General features: G+C 42.6%; 2 protein-coding genes across 2 annotated transcripts; both read left to right on the top strand.

Annotated features, from left to right (window-relative positions):
* Window positions 1-377: 377 nt before the first annotated feature.
* Window positions 378-3,278, top strand: kncn (kinocilin). The gene is made up of 5 exons (XM_015956891.3): window positions 378-674; window positions 1,913-1,981; window positions 2,054-2,113; window positions 2,468-2,561; window positions 3,117-3,278. Exons 1-5 carry the CDS (start codon window positions 527-529, stop codon window positions 3,187-3,189), a joined length of 444 nt encoding a protein of 147 aa, XP_015812377.1. The 5' UTR covers window positions 378-526; the 3' UTR covers window positions 3,190-3,278.
* Window positions 3,279-7,497: 4,219 nt separating this feature from the next.
* tmem275a (transmembrane protein 275a) lies at window positions 7,498-9,159 on the top strand. The gene is made up of 2 exons (XM_015956890.3): window positions 7,498-7,637; window positions 8,319-9,159. The coding sequence occupies exon 2, from the start codon at window positions 8,326-8,328 to the stop codon at window positions 8,968-8,970; it is 645 nt and encodes a 214-aa protein (XP_015812376.1). The 5' UTR covers window positions 7,498-7,637; window positions 8,319-8,325; the 3' UTR covers window positions 8,971-9,159.
* The last annotated feature ends 7,541 nt before the right edge of the window (window positions 9,160-16,700 follow it).

Here is a 16,700-nt window from a genome sequence, read left to right as displayed (position 1 = left end):
CCTTTCATTAGACATTTTCTTCAAGCTCACAGAAAAATCACACAGGACGCACATGGCCCAACTCTGTCTCTCTAATTATGGCCTTTTCTCTTCTTTTTGCCCTCCACTCCTCTTTATTGTGTCCTCGTGCTGCTCTACCCTTTTGTTTCTTACTGTAAACCCCTCGCCTTCATTCTCATTACATAAAAAAACGATGTGTTCTGGTAAATATAGCTAATTAAATGACAGTGCTGGTGGGCAATTGTGATCCGATTTGTTTCACAATTTCGCCACGCTCCATGTTTCCTAATTTTCAGTGGCAATGGAAACCAGAGCTCCACTTAAAAGATGCATGAGATGTCTTGAGGAATGAAGAATAGATACGGAGGCTTGTCTGGAGAAAGTGTTTCTGTGTCAAGGTGAAAGGCAGGGATGGGAGTGGTTTGTGCAGACAGCAGCGAGGTTGTCTGGGCTCTGAACCTGAAGCAGAGTCCGGTTGTGAGTGATCGTGTACGTGTGCAGCAGGTGGGGGATCTCCACCTGCTGAATGAACTCTGTTAGCATCGGGGAGTATCATGGGCTACGGGTGGGCGCGGCCCTGCTCAGCATCGTGGCCGGCTGCATCATTATTGGGGTGTCCAGGGAATGTGATGCTGATGCTGTAGGAGGTATCTTCCTTGGAGCTGGAGGCCTTGGTGAGCTACCTCAGAACAGAAAAGACATTAGGTTCTGACTTCAGTTGTTCAAAGTCAAACATTTCTGCAATTTTAATCTAGATTTCTAATTGTTTTGTTTAGATGATTACAAAAACAGTTTTAACTGAAATGTTGTCTTTTTTCTTACGTTTTAAGAGGGCTCTAAGTGTCTTTTATGTTTTAGTCTCATTCATAACATGTCAGCATCAGCTTAGATATCAGAAAAGCTTGGAAGGAAAGCAAACAAAAGAAAATACAACACTTTATTGCATCAATTATACCCCAAACTACAAAAATGGTATTTTCGATGTCAAAAAGTGACTGAAAGTGCAACAGCGTGCTGTCTGTCTGTTGGAGCACTCTCATATTTGCTGCCGATCTAATGAATACATGCTAAACAGGAATGTTAAGATCCGTGGCTTGTGACATTTTCCATCCCACGTTCATCTGATACAACGGTGTAACCAGAACCAGCTGATAGCAGGAGCTGTGCTGCCAAGATAAAGGCACGTCTCAACCGCTTTCTTGGACAGAAAGAGAAAAGAGCAGAGCGTCTGATCTGAGGAAGACAACATCAGCATGCATGCATAGTTAATTCACTCATTGACGCTTTGATCAGCTTTCAGTAATTAATCCGTCTTGCTAACACGCATGTGCATTTGGAAATCAAACAAGCATTGCTGAGACTTTCACTCTTGCAGCATTTGTGTGGCTCAACTAATTATTTTTTTGGGGGGGGGGGGGGGGGGGGGGGGGGCTCGTTTGCCTCCATGCTGTCTCCAACACATAGGCTGACTAATGAGTGTGAACAGAGTGTTCTCAGCAGATTCGTTTCACTCCTTCTGCAGTTTCATGACATTTTAAGCACAGACATGCATCACAGCCACCCTCATGAGCTGCCAGGCTGTAATGCCATCTCTTCAGACATATAAAGGAAATCATTAGCTGTGTTGAATTGGAGCACAGTGCCACAGAGAGGCACATGAGCCCCACAGCTAAGATATTACTTTATACTTTAATCAGAAGTGAAAGGAGCATCACACGCTGCGTCTGCTACAATCAACACACTTGTGTTCTTCTGTTTTGGGTTTAAACACAGATAACGGTTTGCATTTGGGCCTTTTTCCTGACCAGTCATTTCTATTTCCTGTTTTTGTCTTTAAAACTAATATTTTAGGAGAATAAAACATGTAGATTAGTATTAATTCAGAATAGCTCTGCCACTGCTTGTTTTACAGGCCTGCTCATTTCCGTCTTTCCTTTCATAAAAGCGTGGCTGAACATCAACAACATCTTTCCATCTTTTGGTAAGACCATATGCATAGATTTGTTCACATTAATCGAGTTTACAGTAACATTTTTCCTTCTTGACTTTTCAGGAAACTTCAGAGTACACCCGGCAGTGATTGATCAACCATCTGAGACACTGAGACGAGAGGGTGAGTTAAAAGAAACTTTGGTGGGGAGGCAGCTAGCATTCGGGGGTCTTTAATACTTTATATTTTTGAAATATTAATGTGAAGCTGAAAATCCCAGTTCTCCAGATGATCCTCAAACTTTTGTCAGATTTATGAAAACAAAACTGTCACGTTAGTTCATTTATAACCAAAATACAGTCAAAGTTTTCCATGATTTCCACTCCAGCCCACCTGAATGCAAATGTTTGATGACCTGCTTGCCATGTTGGATTCTGCATGAGCCTGTTAATTACTCATTCGTGTTAATCATGAATAAGTAGGCATGCAATGAGAAACTCTTGGCGTTTTAGCAGCTCTTTTTAAATATCTTGCCAGGAACTCAGAGTCAGCTCCAACTGGAACGTTGCAAGAGTCGTATGGGAACATTTGTGGAGGGAGGACCAACGGCTGAACCCAACCCAGACGAGGGGTATGAACCCAAGTCTGACGATATCCATGTGCTGTTAATGAGGTTGTGCAGTGTGTTCAAAATCATAAACAAAATGGACAAATTGAGGAAAATAGAAGAAATGTCAGGCTTAAAAACAAAGTTGCCAAACAGCATCTTAAAAATATATCAAAGACCTGAAACAGGACCAGAAAGTTGCATCATACTTCAGCTGCTCTTCTATTGTCACATTCACCTCTTTGGGAATCAAAATCAGCGCTAAAATACTTTTTCATGACTCCATTTTTTATTTTTAGCTTTTTACCCCCACAGATTCAGTCATATAACAATTTCTTTGCATTATTCCTATAGTTATAGTTTTACCAGACGTAAAATGAGTGAAAAAGTATCCCAAGCCCAAAGAAAAACATTAAAAGGTCAGAAGAACCACTGACTGAGACTAATTTAGAAGATTACAGGTCACATTTTGAACCCAACTTGCAGAACAACAGCATTTAGCCCTCTTAGAGTTTGTTGCACACTGACGCACGCCAGATTAAACCTTTTGCTAGTGACTCATGCATATGTCTGTTGCAGGACTTCAGACATGCCAGATGTCTTATCGAGACGGAAACAGAAACAGTCATCCACTGATCAGGATCTGCCGTAATAATAAGCACGATGGAGCAACCAAACTATCCTGAGATCGGCTCATCATGTTTAAACTATGTGGTCTAATAAATCAAGAATAAATGATAATGACTGGTGGAATATTGCTTAATACTTCCCAGCACGATTTCAGTCAGTTTTAGTCTAATTAGTGACACAGTTAGGGATACATGTTTTATTAAAATGTAAATTTCCAGCTCATTAAAGCAAACGCATGCACACAGATAAACAACAACACCTTTTACATGCACACCGTGACCTGCACCCCATCGTGCAACATGATGTCCTTATGCAGGACAGCACCGAGAGAGCAGCTGCTGCGTGAAAAGCATGGAGGGAAAGATGACCGTGGCCTGACCACAAACATATCGTGCTGTGAAGCTGACTAATGTTGAGTTGTGTTGGTAAGTCTAACCAACAGAAATGGTGGCTCGATGACAGGCTACAAATCACAATGTCTTCCTGCACAATCATGCATTCATCGTGTCAACTTCTGAATCGGCACACAAAGACCAAAGCATTAACATTCATGTGAAGGTTTGCAAGTTGTAGGATTTCACCCCAAACATTATCAAAAGAAACACAAAGATTGCGAGGAAAAACAGACAAGCAAAGGATAAAAAATATATTCTATTGTAGATCAACAGAATCTGAAAGCCATTGTAGCTCCTGTGCTATTAAGCAGAGGGTAATTAACTACTGGACCAGATCTAGGTTAAAATGGAAACGCCATAGTCCACAACAGATAAATAAACAAAGACAAACAATAAACTAATAAATGCCATTTCATTTATTTGAAGTACTTTAGAATTATCCTTCGTAATTCAAACTTTTACCCTTTGGGTTAAAGATCTAATAAAGGTTTAATTCTTAATTCCTAATCTAAACTTCCCATTTTATGTATGGCTGGTCATCTAATTACTTTGAATTGGACTCATTTATGTTTAAGTTTGAATGAAGTTTGTACAATTCCTTTCTTTCAGTTTATACAATTCTCTCAATTTAATTTCAAAAAGATTTTTGTCACTTTAAAATCAAAGTTTAGGGACCACCCTTTAAAAGTACAAAAAAGATATATATGTTCACATGGACTAGGGTTTGGGATTGTGTCGTCAACACTGACGCGGCCACCCCGTTGGCTGCCTCCGAGTCCTTACTTGTTACTCCAGACAATGGCGCGTTCAGTCTTGTTCTTGCGGCTTAATTTGAACTATGAATCATTTTTACACAACCATGGTAAATCGTTGCTGTGTTATGGGGTGCAACATGTGATCGCCAGAGAAGAAGCTGGAAAATGGGATAACATTTCACCTTTTTCCAGCTTGGAGGCACGAGCACAGAAACCAAGTATCTAGCATTACAAATTCTCGTCGGATTGTTTGGATCGCAGCTGTAAGGCGATCAAACATAACCTTCCAGAGTATGTTCTTTCTGGTAAGTTACAGATGTACGTTTTTTTTAATATGTTGTTTCTTTCCTTTAACTGCAACATGCACAAACAACACACACATATGCAACACTCACACACTCACCGGTAGGCTAATGAGGGCACTGACACACAACACAACTTCTGCTACACTTCTATGGGAAGACACTTTCGATTGTTGTACTAAAAAAATAGCAAATCAAACATTTACCTCTCTTCCAGATGTTTACATCTGCTCACACCACAAACACGGTGCTCCAGTCTTGGGTCTTTCATAAAGATCCAAACTGTTAATAATGCTGATTTTGTCCATATACCGGTCCCCGGCTTCTCTATTTAACGTATCCCTGCTTATTACGCATAATGTTTTGGATTTTAACATGTTTAACACTTCCTTTCTCCCAAATCTGCTACTTCTCTGCAACGTACTGTTTGTTTTCACGGTTTGTTTACACGTTGATGGCAAGGCCATCAACATGTCTGCACACATCCCAGAATGCAACACATGAGGTGTGATCTTGAGCCTGATTACCATCAACATATAAAAATATGGACATACTGTAGCCAAGGCTTAATTTGAGCCGGATCTTGCCGGAACAAGATCCAGATACTGTCTTATTTTGAAAGGACCATTCCAGAAACTGTCTACTAGGTTCCGGCAACTCATGTGACCAACTTGTGCTATACGCAGGGTCCGAATTACAGGTGAGCTAAAGGGAGCTCCTGGAAGCCCTCAGCTTACACACCCAGGGGGAGCCCCCCAAAAGATCCTGGTTCTACTTATATGAACTAATTATTTGGACTCTCCGGGGATTATTTTGAGCTGAGAAGCGCAGAGCGTTCCGGGATCCTGCCTCAAGTAGAGGAGTTTAAGTATCTCAGGGTCTTGTTTACGAGTGAGGGAAAAATGGAGCGTGAGATCGACAGGTGGATTGGTGCTGCGGGCGTTGTACCGGTCTGTCTTGGTGAAGAGGGAACTGAGCCGGAAGGTGAAGCCCTCGATTTACCGATAGATCTAATGTCCATCCCTTTTTTATATTTACGAGATTTGGGTAGTGACCGAAAGAATGAGACCGCCCATACAAGCAGCCAAAATGAGTTTTCTCTGCAGGGTGGAGATAGGGTGAGAAGCTCAGTTATCCATGAGGGGCTAGACGTGCTGCTCCTTCACGTCGAGAGGAGCCAGCTGAGGTGGCTCGGACATCTGGTCAGGATGCCTCAACGCCTTCCTGGTGAGGTTTTGATAAATGATAATGATAAATGACCCGCACTTGTATAGCGCCTCTCAGAGTAAGAACTCCAAAGCGCTTTACACTACAGTGTATCATTCATCCATTCACACACACATTCATACACTGGTGGGGATGAGCTACGATGTAGCCACAGCTGCACAGCTTTCCGGGCACGTCAAACTTGTAGACCCAAGGGAAGACCCAGGACACGAGGGACTATGTCTCTCAGATGGATAAAGAATGCTTTGGGATTCTCCAGGAAGAGCTGGCCCAAGTAAGGAAAAGGGATGAGCCTCCTTGCTTAGGCTACTGCCCCATGTGACCCGACCCCAGATAAGCGGCTGAAAATGGATGAATGGATGGATGGATGGTGATTAGATTTCAAATTTACGTGTGAACCAATGGTTTTGTATTGGGACATTCATATTTACTCAGACATGCTTTTCTTTATCTGTTTGGTTTTTTTTTATGAAGTTGGACCAACCTAACCCCAACACTGACCACAACGTTTAGCAATGAGTTTATGGGAATTTTTAACCATTCCTCCACAAGTCAGGCACCAAAGTGGAAGGTCTCTGCTCTAATTCTTTCCAGTTTACAACAGTTTACAACACCTGATTCTACTGATTTGAAAGAGTGTCCCAATACTTTTGGCAATACAATGAAATTGTTTTTTTAAAGCCTTATAAAAATACTACTGTAAAAGTAAATCTGGATCATTGGAGCAAAAAGAAAAATATGTAATAGAATCTGTAACTGCAGAAAACGTTAGAAATACAGGTTATGGAATGCAAAATACATATATAAAAACATGAATACTTGACCTGTTGTTTGCATTCTTTTTCTGAATCTTACTGTTAACTGTTTTGTAAAGCACTTTGATTTGTTACAGTTCTTTTTAATTTACAAAAAACCTGATTTGACTTAAAAATTACGATGTGCCAATGATAAAACGAACCATGACAAAAATATATATATAAAATCTGGTGAAATACAGGTTAAAAAAGTGAAGTCAGTCGCAATAAACCAAACGACAAGCTGATTATAAAGTTTTACAATAGAGTTTGCGGTGATTGGCAGTTTGTTGCCCTGACATCAAAGGTCTGATGATAGACAGCCGTGAATGACCTGAATCCAGAAGAGCAGCATCACCAGCAACGCATCAGCTAAATATAAGATGCTGAGAAAACCAGGGAGCAACCGTTTTCATCTTCTTCATACCCCGCCCCTTACATACACACGCACACAACACACGCGCGCGCACAACGAGCTGCTCCCCAGACGCACGGTGATGGATGGATCGGTGACGCGTAAGGAGCGTCACATCCAGCGGCTCCACAGATGAGGAAAAAGGCTCTGCGCGGCTCATCAGGTCGTAATTAAAGAACCATGAAGCTCACGCCGCGACTGTCGGAGGGTGTGGATGGTTTTCTCTCCATCTCCGCGGCAGGGGTGACCTGCCAGGTACGTCTCGCCAGGTCCACATTAGGAGCAGCATCTGCTGAGCGTCAGCTGAAAGGAACCGTCGTCTCACCTAAGTGATCTTCTCTTAATTCCTGGATTTTTTTTTGCGTCCCACAGAAAGTCGGATCGTCGTAACCTTGTTTTATCCTGACTGATATGACTTCTGCCCTCAGATTATTTTTTTAAAAAGCTTCAAAGGGGAAGCAAAATCTTCGTTTGGTGTTTACTTACGCTGCCAGCAATTACATGCGACATATAGACCTAGTTACCGAGAAAATCTACCGAGTGAACGATGGAAAAGCTTTCATCATCATGTCAACATAAAGGGTAAGACTCAATTTATAAGGACCGTTTAAATGCAAATGTCACTTTATTTATTTTAAGGCCCATTTACTGGCAACAAAATGCAAATTATAAACATGTCTTCAGTTGTCTACCTTCTCAAGAATAAAAGAAGACATTTGCATTTTACCAGAAACTGTCTGATGTGGTTCTGAATCATGAGGCTGCAGGGAGACTTAACACATTTTAGTTCACAGATCCAGAGAACACAGAGATGCTCAAGAGGCATGTTTTATTCAGGACTAGTGAGCAAGGGAAAGAACTGGCCTTGGTGTAAAGGCGGTATTATCAATTGTTTATATTTTTGTACATTTGTTATTCTCCGGTGTTCCAACAGAGGATGTCACAAAGTTTGGTTATTTATCAGTATTTTACAGATGATATCGTTTGAGCTTCAAAAGCCAGTTTTGAACTTTTTTCATTGTCTTGGAGATCAGGATGATTTTTGCGTCAAGAAGAAAAAAACTCAGTGCTACACGTATGTTTACAGCCTTTCCTCTCATTTGTAATGTAGAGAAGTGGCAGAGCAGTGATGGATGACCAGAGCTCGGTGACAGATTACGCGGCCTTAGAGCAAAGACTCTGCTCTCTGCTCATAGCCGGCTGTCAGAACAAGTCACTGCTCAAGTTTAGTTTCATTTTTCTCTTTCTGTGTCTTTAAAACAGATAGAAGATGAAAGCGAGAGGGTCTGAAGGTGATGACATAGTCATCACTGATAGGAACAACGGCATCCCTGCTCCTATAAAGGAGCCCCAGAAGAAGAAGAAGAAGAAGTCCCGTCCTCACGGTCTCCCGTCTCCAGCTCTTTGCTGTGCCTGTGGCCTATGCATCATGCTGGCAGGACTCAACATCACCCTGGTGGGAGCGTTCGCCTTCAGCACATTGGTGCCTTCTGCCAACCCCCCGATCATCATTGGACCTGCCCTGCTGCTGGTGGCCTTCTCTTTTTTTGGAGCCTGCTGCGTGTGCAGCCGCCTCCCTCCTCCCCACAGCTCACGGGGATCCAAGGCGAGCGGCAGGGGCACGGGGCTGATGGGACACGGCGGACTGGCCGGCGGGGCAGCTTTTGAAATAGAGACCAGCGAGCACACCCTGCAGGACACCACAGCCGTGCAACTGAGCCCAACATCTTCCCCTGGATCGTCAAGGGCCCCCAGCCCAGAAGTGGAGGATCCTGGTGCAACCCTGCCTTGCGAGCTATTCACCATGGAGACCAACGGTCCTAGCGGTGCTCCAGGCACTGCGGTGTATTCGGTTTCTGAAGCAGCAGACGGGGAGGTGAGGCTCAACCTCCCACGTGAGGAAGTGGCCACCTAGACCAGAACCTGAGTTCTGTGTACATATGCTTCTCCCGAGTCTAGGGGTTGCAGGCATTGATTGTGTCCTTTTGTTTACGTAGTGCCACATGCAGATGTTAGCATGCAAACCTAACCAAGCATCAGAGTATTTGGGGATTCTTAGATAAAGGAATTTAAATTCCTACCTCCCTTACAGGTCTGTCATAAATGAGGGGCATTATAAACACCTTTGTGGAAGGAATTTATTTTCTGCTGCTGCTGCAGCGATCACGTCAGTCGATGGACTTTTCAGATGGTTTGAGTGAAAATTTTTGATCATTCATTCATTCATTCTGAAAAGATTACATTTGAAAGGTCAGCAACTGATCTTGATTTTGTGAGCCGTGCTGAGTAATGAATTTTTTTAGGGTCGTGAAAGTCCACCGGCCACATGGTCCCAAAGCAATGTCCTCTCACTGCCGGTTAGCATCTCGGCACATAACTACAGCCATTAGATTTAGCATTTTGTGAAAATGTGCGCAATTTTGACTCTTAGATGCATTCTTATCGTGGTTTGATGTAGTTTTTGTCACCATGCCAACAGTAACACTATGAAAACTGTGATTCACTACATGTCTGATAAGATTCTGTTGAACTTTCCTGGTATTTACGTCACTGGAAAGCCAAGTTTTACGGAGTTCCCTATCACTGTGATGTCTTCTTGTGAGCCATAAGCCTGAGCGGTCGCAGGAGACATTAAAACCCTGATCTCCTTCGAAAGGAAAGTTGCCTTAGACTGAAACTTCAGGATTAATCTAATGAGGGCTAAACTAAAGTGCACAACAGCAGTTTTCTTCAGTAAGCCTCTCTTTTACTCTGAATTTGACGGAAAGAGTTGACTTTTGTTTTGTAATTATTATAAATTGCATGCAAAATGATCTAAGTGTTCCGTGTAAATGTAAATCTAAGAGGAGCAGCAGCAGACAGACAGAGCCACTCTTTTATCCTCAAAGCAGGCAGTTTTTTTTACTAGCTTCACGCTAAACACCGAAGCTAAGATCAGTTCTGCATGTTTTGGAAATAATAAAAAAAAAACGGAGAGGCACACACAACCTGTTGTGGAATGCTGGTATTGTCTGTGTTTTTGTTTGTGTGAGACATAAAAAACAAGTAAAGGATGACATATTTTTGTGAGGAAGTAATCGACCCAAATGTGAATCCTTTAACGCGTGTGAATAAAAATGATCTTTGGGTAAAACGGGAGATTAGTGGTGTTAATGCGCGGTCTGCATTTAGTGTCATTTTGAATTTAGTGCAGCATTTTCACAAAAAGAAAGCATCAAAATGTACAGTCTAATTTTTTTACTATCATATTCCGTCAAAATTTAAATTACTCATCTGATTATGTGCTTTTAAAAATGTCACCACCTAGAAAATCACTGCAACCACAGTTTCTCCAAAAATCATCTTACAGTCATAGAAATGATGTTTCATGATGAACAACCCTGCTAGTTAACCAGCTCTGGTGTTTAGTCTGCTGCGAGGGATGAAAAAATATTTTCTGGCTTCCAAACACATTTGATCAAGACGGTTGTTGCAAAGAGTTCAACTCCAGCTCCATCTGGCTCCTCTGCTGAGAAGCGTTTGCATGTGAGGACAGAAAGTCCCCACTAGATGATGCCAGAGCAGTAGTTTTGATTTTCTGTCTGGTTACATAAAACTTTCCCTTTTTTTTCCTCATCTTGAAGAAAAACATTAAATTAAAACCAGTGTGCGGTTAGCTCTTGGCCGCTGCGGATGATGTGAGTATAGCTGGTGTCTAAAACACCTACACAACATTAATGTAATATGAAGTGATGATTTAACGAACACAAAGCCTCTCATAATTGATATTATGATGCGATGAGCTATGAAAACACGACATTAGGATTTTCACCAGAGATTCAGAGCTTCTGATGTGGCTCTTTTGCACATGAAAGGATGAAGCATCCAGTTTGTGGTGTCCTACTTTCCACAGATGAACAAAAGGAAGTTTATTGCGATATTTGTTTAAGATTGCATTTGATGTGAGTTTCATATTCAAGACTTGTTCCCCCAAGTCCCAGTAACAAGTCAAAATTATTTGGATGCATTAGCTTAAAAAGTGACTCTTTAGATGATAAAAAAGTGTTTTTTTTTTGGGGGGGGGGGGGGGGGGATAATGCATAAAAACCAACTGTTCTGTGTTTCGATCTGTTTCTATTAACTGTGGCATTGAGGTGAAGAAGTCTTGGAAAGCAGATGGTCGGCTGAGGCTTGTTACTAGAGGAGCCAGAAGGGGAGCTCAGTCAAGACACTAAGGCTGTCAGTTCTCTGTGGCCCATATTCGGGTTTTATGTTATTAGAATCAAATTGGAACAGACGATTTCTGAGAGAATAAATATCAAACAACCCACATTTTTAACTGCCTCCAAGTTTCTGTCATGCAGTGGATACTGCGCAATCCCCCGAGGCCACCATCAAACATGCCTCTTCTTCCCGCAGCCTGTGCCTTTTGAATGCAGGGGCTTGTTAAATACTCGGGCACATTTATCCACCTGGATGCTGGAAGATTGAGGATCTATTGGAGGTGAACAGGTTTGTGGCTGAGCTATTGTTTGTGCAGAGTATTTTTATATTTATGGTGGGCAAAGTTCGAGGAGTCGGGTCACGCTAGCCTCCGCAGTTTAGCTTACCGCTTGAAAAAAAACTAGGGTAACACACAGATGACTTTTACCTCTCAAGTGCTTTTGTCATCTTGTGATGACACCCAGCTCTGAGGCAGCTTTAAAAACCCTTTTAATTGGAAAAAAAGCTGTAAATTTCCTCTAGTGCCCTTCATACTCTGGCAAACTGTCAAAACACAGTTTTCTCTCAGCTTTTAAAAAAGTGGCTCTTTTACAGCTCGCACAGAGCAGGAATGGAAACTTCCTTATTGCTGGTAATAAGTTGTAGTTCTTGGACAGCTCCTTTGGCACGGAGCAGTCCTGCCAATGATGGATAATGAATGCTTTGAGCAGATGTACCATCTAGGCCTTTGACCTGGTTCACTTTTATTTCACCAAAGCAGTGAACCCTGAGAGGGCAGCTTGTTGGATGGGACTGATCAGCAAAAACAACCGAACACATGTTTACTGAAGAAGAAAAACTCAGGAAAGAACTGTATTTGCATCATGCATGCTCTCGTGTCCATGTGAGAGTACAGTCTGGATTCATTCATTCAAATAGCTGCAGTGATGGTGGTGAACACGCACAACCACACACACGCACAGAAACAGCTGACCTCGCGTGCATCCACTGCATGTCGTCTTCACTTCATCTGACAAAACAGCCGAAAACACACACATACAGACACCTGTGCTCACAAGCGTCCTATCCGCTCTGAGCCGGAGCACGGCGGATCCAGACACTCCTGCTCTGATGCGCTCGTGAGCGAAAACACTCAGCGAAATGAGTTGAGGAGAAGGGAGGGGGGTGTAATCAAGCTGAAAAGATTAGGGGGAAGACGAAGCTGCCGAGGATCCATGAGAACAGACAATGGTTATATAACCCTAACCCAGTTCACTCCGCTTCCAGAGACAAACTGGGAGGGGAGGGTGCACAAGATTCTCGCATTCAGACCAAAATGTACCAGGTCATTCATTATCTGTGTGCAAGCTTAGATGACAATGTGCGACAAAGATTTAATTGCCCACATTTTCTCCAGCTCAGAAAGGATATCGCTCTTTACAATTGTTATTGCCAACCATGTGTTCAGGTGTTAATACTCCTGCAACTCTGCGAGGCAGGTGTTTGCTCAAGGAAGCGCTCTGAGTACCTTTAAAACAGCTGATTTGATCAGAAAACACACATCTTGTTTCTGTCTAAGTGCTGACAGGGTTGTTTTGGTTCTCTGTGTGCTGTGCAAGTGGGCCTCATGACTGTGGGGCCCTATTATTTGGTCTATGGCAGAAGCAGCTTGGAAGAAAGGGATTTTGATAAAAAATCAAACCAGCATCCTAATAGTTGCAGAGCCTTGCATACCAATGGCAGCTGACAATGGATCCCTTGCTGTTCTGAATTCCTCCATTCACCCTTGGCAAAAAGAAGTATATTCAAGTGGCCGGGCTGTTGCATAAGCGAGCGTTTTACTAATTTATACGTGGGCCCCGGAAGAGGGGTTGTGCATGAAGAGAGGGTTTGGGAAAATACATAAACAAGATGCGATAACAGGGCAAACATCAACTCTCTGCAGATCCATCTTTTTATCCCAGCAGTCAGTGCTGCTTTCACAGTTTATTTTGTCTTTGTTTCCTTGAAGTTTATCCTCATGCACATTTGTTTTGCAAAGTATATTGAGACTGACCTAAAATACCAACATTTGAGGCAATACTTAAGGTGATGACTTGTCAGGTACTCAGGAAACCAAAATAGCTTGGTGTGATAAATCAGAGCAATGTTTGCACAAAAATACATGATTTCACTCTAAAATCGACACTTCTGATAAGATGCTGTGTACAGTGAGTGTCCCAGGTGATGGCGTCTCGGTAGACACCTGTCTAATGTGGTTACAGAACCACATTATGGTACTGGGATCTCCTGAGGTGCCCAAGATTTGGTAAACAACGTGCAGTACCACGTTATTCCAGCAGAGGTCACCTCTGATTCTCAGAATAACCTGGGGACAAAATGACAAAACACTTTCAGACTGCTTCAGACTGGTTTCTGTGTTCCACATCTTCAGAAGGCTGTCACACTCAGGATATCACCATCCCATCAGCTCTTTGTGCACTCAGCACGTTGTACCTCTGCACCACAGTGATCACAGCAGGTCACCAGCAGATCTCTTGGAACAAGGCCAGTAAATCTACTCTAATTGCTTTATGTGCAGCAGCTGAACTTGTGTTCATGCAGTAAAGGCAATCCTTTAGTCCAAACAGCCACTTGTACCTTCATCCCAGCGTGCTCTTGCGTCTGCTTTTGTGGGTTTGTAATGCTTTGATGACTGCTTGTTATGACAGTGATTTTACTCAAGAAATGATGATGGGTAGTTTTCTGCTTACCTGTGCACTCACCACTTACACATCTTACATGATTTAATGATACGATCAGTGAGAGGAGACACTGAACTGTTATTGAAATAAAGACCCCATAATTCCTGGACTCTAATGTGTTGGGTTTCATGTTTACGTAAATATTGGGATCGGTGCTTGGCGAAACTACTAACAGTGACGGAGAGTCCTCGAAAAGGCCTGTTAGTAGAGAGCTGGTGGCTGTGGACATTGACCACCTGTTGGAGAGGGAAGCCATTCTCACAGTGCGTTGGCCTGCTGGTTTTTCTAGCAGTGAATCAGGTTTGCCATGGCAGCGGCTATCGGCACACACGGCACTGTGGGGGTGGCCAGTCGGTGTCAGCACTGATTACCATTCGCTGCTTTAGTGGAACCTCTTCCAGGAGTCCTTTATAAACAAATAAAAACGGGATGCTTTACACTTTAATGGCTTTCCCACAGAGGCTCTCTCCTGAACAACAAGCACTGACAGTGGAGGAGAGTCCTCACAGCTCGGCACAGGATGGGAAATACTGACTCCACTGTCTGCACGGACTGCAAAGCCAGCCAAAAAGGAAGGGGGGGATAATCAGGTCTTTATGTGGCATGAGACGTACAGGGGACAGCTAAGGTATTGTCCCCACAGCCCTGACCCTCATCACAATTCAATTGTTCCCTGTGGTCACGTTGAGACACCCCTACAACAAAAAACAAATGCACTGCATTTGACTCCCTCGGAAAAAACAAACCAACCAGCTGACCACTGGACCTCCAGGTTAAGATGATTTCCAGGTGCTTTCTCAGATCCTCTGATGACATTTACTGAAGTTAACATTCAAGATAAAATAGTTCAACCTCACTGTGATGCCCCTCCCAAAAAAACTTTAAAGTCATGTTCTGAATATAGGGATGTCCAGTAATATCGGCTAACCAATACCCAATACAGGCATTATGTCATATCTTGACTTATCATTATCAGATTTTACTCTCTTATGACACGACTTTTACAAACTTCTTCAGCTTCTTTTCCTCTTACTTAAGACGTCAAAATAAGACAGATCCGACACAGAGTTTTGAGACATTTTGTGTGTTTGTCACCACTTGTCAAGAAGTAAAAATTTGGTCTGTGTAATTTTTTTTAAAATCAGGATTATTTCAAGAAAACGTTATTCAGCTGCTGTTGGAGACACAAAAAAATGGCACCTCATTCTGTTGCATAACTTCCATAGAAGTAGTTAAATGGCCTGCATTTTTGTAGCGCCTTCTTAGGGTTCAACAACCCCCCAAAAGCACTTCACAACACAATCAGTCATTCACACATTGTTGGGGATGAGCTACGATGTAGCCACAGCTAGGACATTGTATGTTAACTGAACTTAAAAGATCCCATGTAAACTCCCATGCAAACTCTGCAATAAAACATACTTAGGAGAAACCGGACGCCAACTCAACACACGAACAATATAATATAGAAAGAAGTGTGAGAAAGAAACAAGTCAAAGACACACAAGAGCAACAAGAAAAGAAGCAGCTAGCACAATAAAGATGTCAGCTGTAACAGAACACTGCACAAGAGAAAACCATGTAATGGACTGGGACAACACAAGGATCGTAAACAGCGAACAACAGAAATACAAAAGATGGATAAAGGAAGCTACAGAGATAAGGAGACGTGGATGTGGGACCATGAACAGACACAATAGAGTTTATACATTGGATCGCTCATGGGACTGCATCATCGGAGAGGGGAGAGCGGGCAGCAGAGGGCGACAACGTCCTCCGCTGCCCGCAGATAAATGGAGTAGGAAGTGACACCACCATCAGCGTCAGCTCTGAGGAAGTTTGCAGCCGCAAACGAAACTGTCAGCAAGGTAAAGAGAAACCTTTTCTGTGTTTTAAAAAAGAACCAAAAATGGAATGTGTCTGTCAGTGTTTGGTTTCAGGAATTATGTCTAAAACAATCCATTTCTAAAAGTTTTCATTTGTGATGTCACAAATTGAGAAATTAGAACAGAACCACTTCTCACATGCAGAGGACAGTTTCTGCTGGAGGAACAGCGACTCTACTCCAAGCCCCTCCAGACATCAAAGCCTCACAGCTAAAAGCAGCCCGATCTGTCATAAAGAAACAGATGCTTGACACGGCTCATTCTGGAAGGTACTGAAACAGTCGAGAATAAAACTGCTGAAACTGCTTTATGTGAGAGGGATTTTGCGCAAAGAATTTCATTAACATGTCAGAATCAGTGATTACCACAATGTGACATTGCCAATACAGTGCAGCAAACAGGGGCGGATTTAGGACTGAAGAAGATCCGGGGCTTAACACACACACACACGTGCGCGTGTGCACTCACGCACGTGCACACACGTGACACGCACTAGTCAACATCATATATGTCTTGTACCACATAATTTTTAATCTGAAGCTACATATTAAGCATATTCAGGGCAGAGTATTGTTCCTGTTAGTGTTTAGTGTGAGATGATAGTAAATATTCCCTTTCTTTCTCCAACAACTTTACCTGATAAGCTAACTTTAGGCAAACCAGCAGCACAACAAATATTTTCAAATAAGACTCACAAACCTGAGTCAGCACCAGTCTCATCAAAGCTGGGGTTCTGTCGTTGTACTTTTGGTCTAAAAAACGTCCTTATGTCCATCTTCACTCAGCGTTTCAGGCAGAGTGTAGAAGAAGCCGGCTGCTGAAGGGCTTCTTCT

This window comes from Nothobranchius furzeri, chromosome 11 (assembly GCF_043380555.1).
Source record: "Nothobranchius furzeri strain GRZ-AD chromosome 11, NfurGRZ-RIMD1, whole genome shotgun sequence".
Classification (NCBI taxonomy): domain Eukaryota; kingdom Metazoa; phylum Chordata; class Actinopteri; order Cyprinodontiformes; family Nothobranchiidae; genus Nothobranchius; species Nothobranchius furzeri.
This window is presented reverse-complemented; position numbering and strand designations above follow the sequence as displayed.

Bases quoted from the DNA above. Each gene is read 5' to 3' on its own strand.
- kncn (XM_015956891.3), top strand. From the start codon at position 527: ATGAACTCTGTTAGCATCGGGGAGTATCATGGGCTACGGGTGGGCGCG. The intron at 675-1,912 runs GTGAGCTACCTC...CTTGTTTTACAG, and splicing joins CCTTGGAGCTGGAGGCCTTG to GCCTGCTCATTTCCGTCTTT. The intron at 2,114-2,467 runs GTGAGTTAAAAG...ATATCTTGCCAG, and splicing joins TGAGACACTGAGACGAGAGG to GAACTCAGAGTCAGCTCCAA.
- tmem275a (XM_015956890.3), top strand. From the start codon at position 8,326: ATGAAAGCGAGAGGGTCTGAAGGTGATGACATAGTCATCACTGATAGG.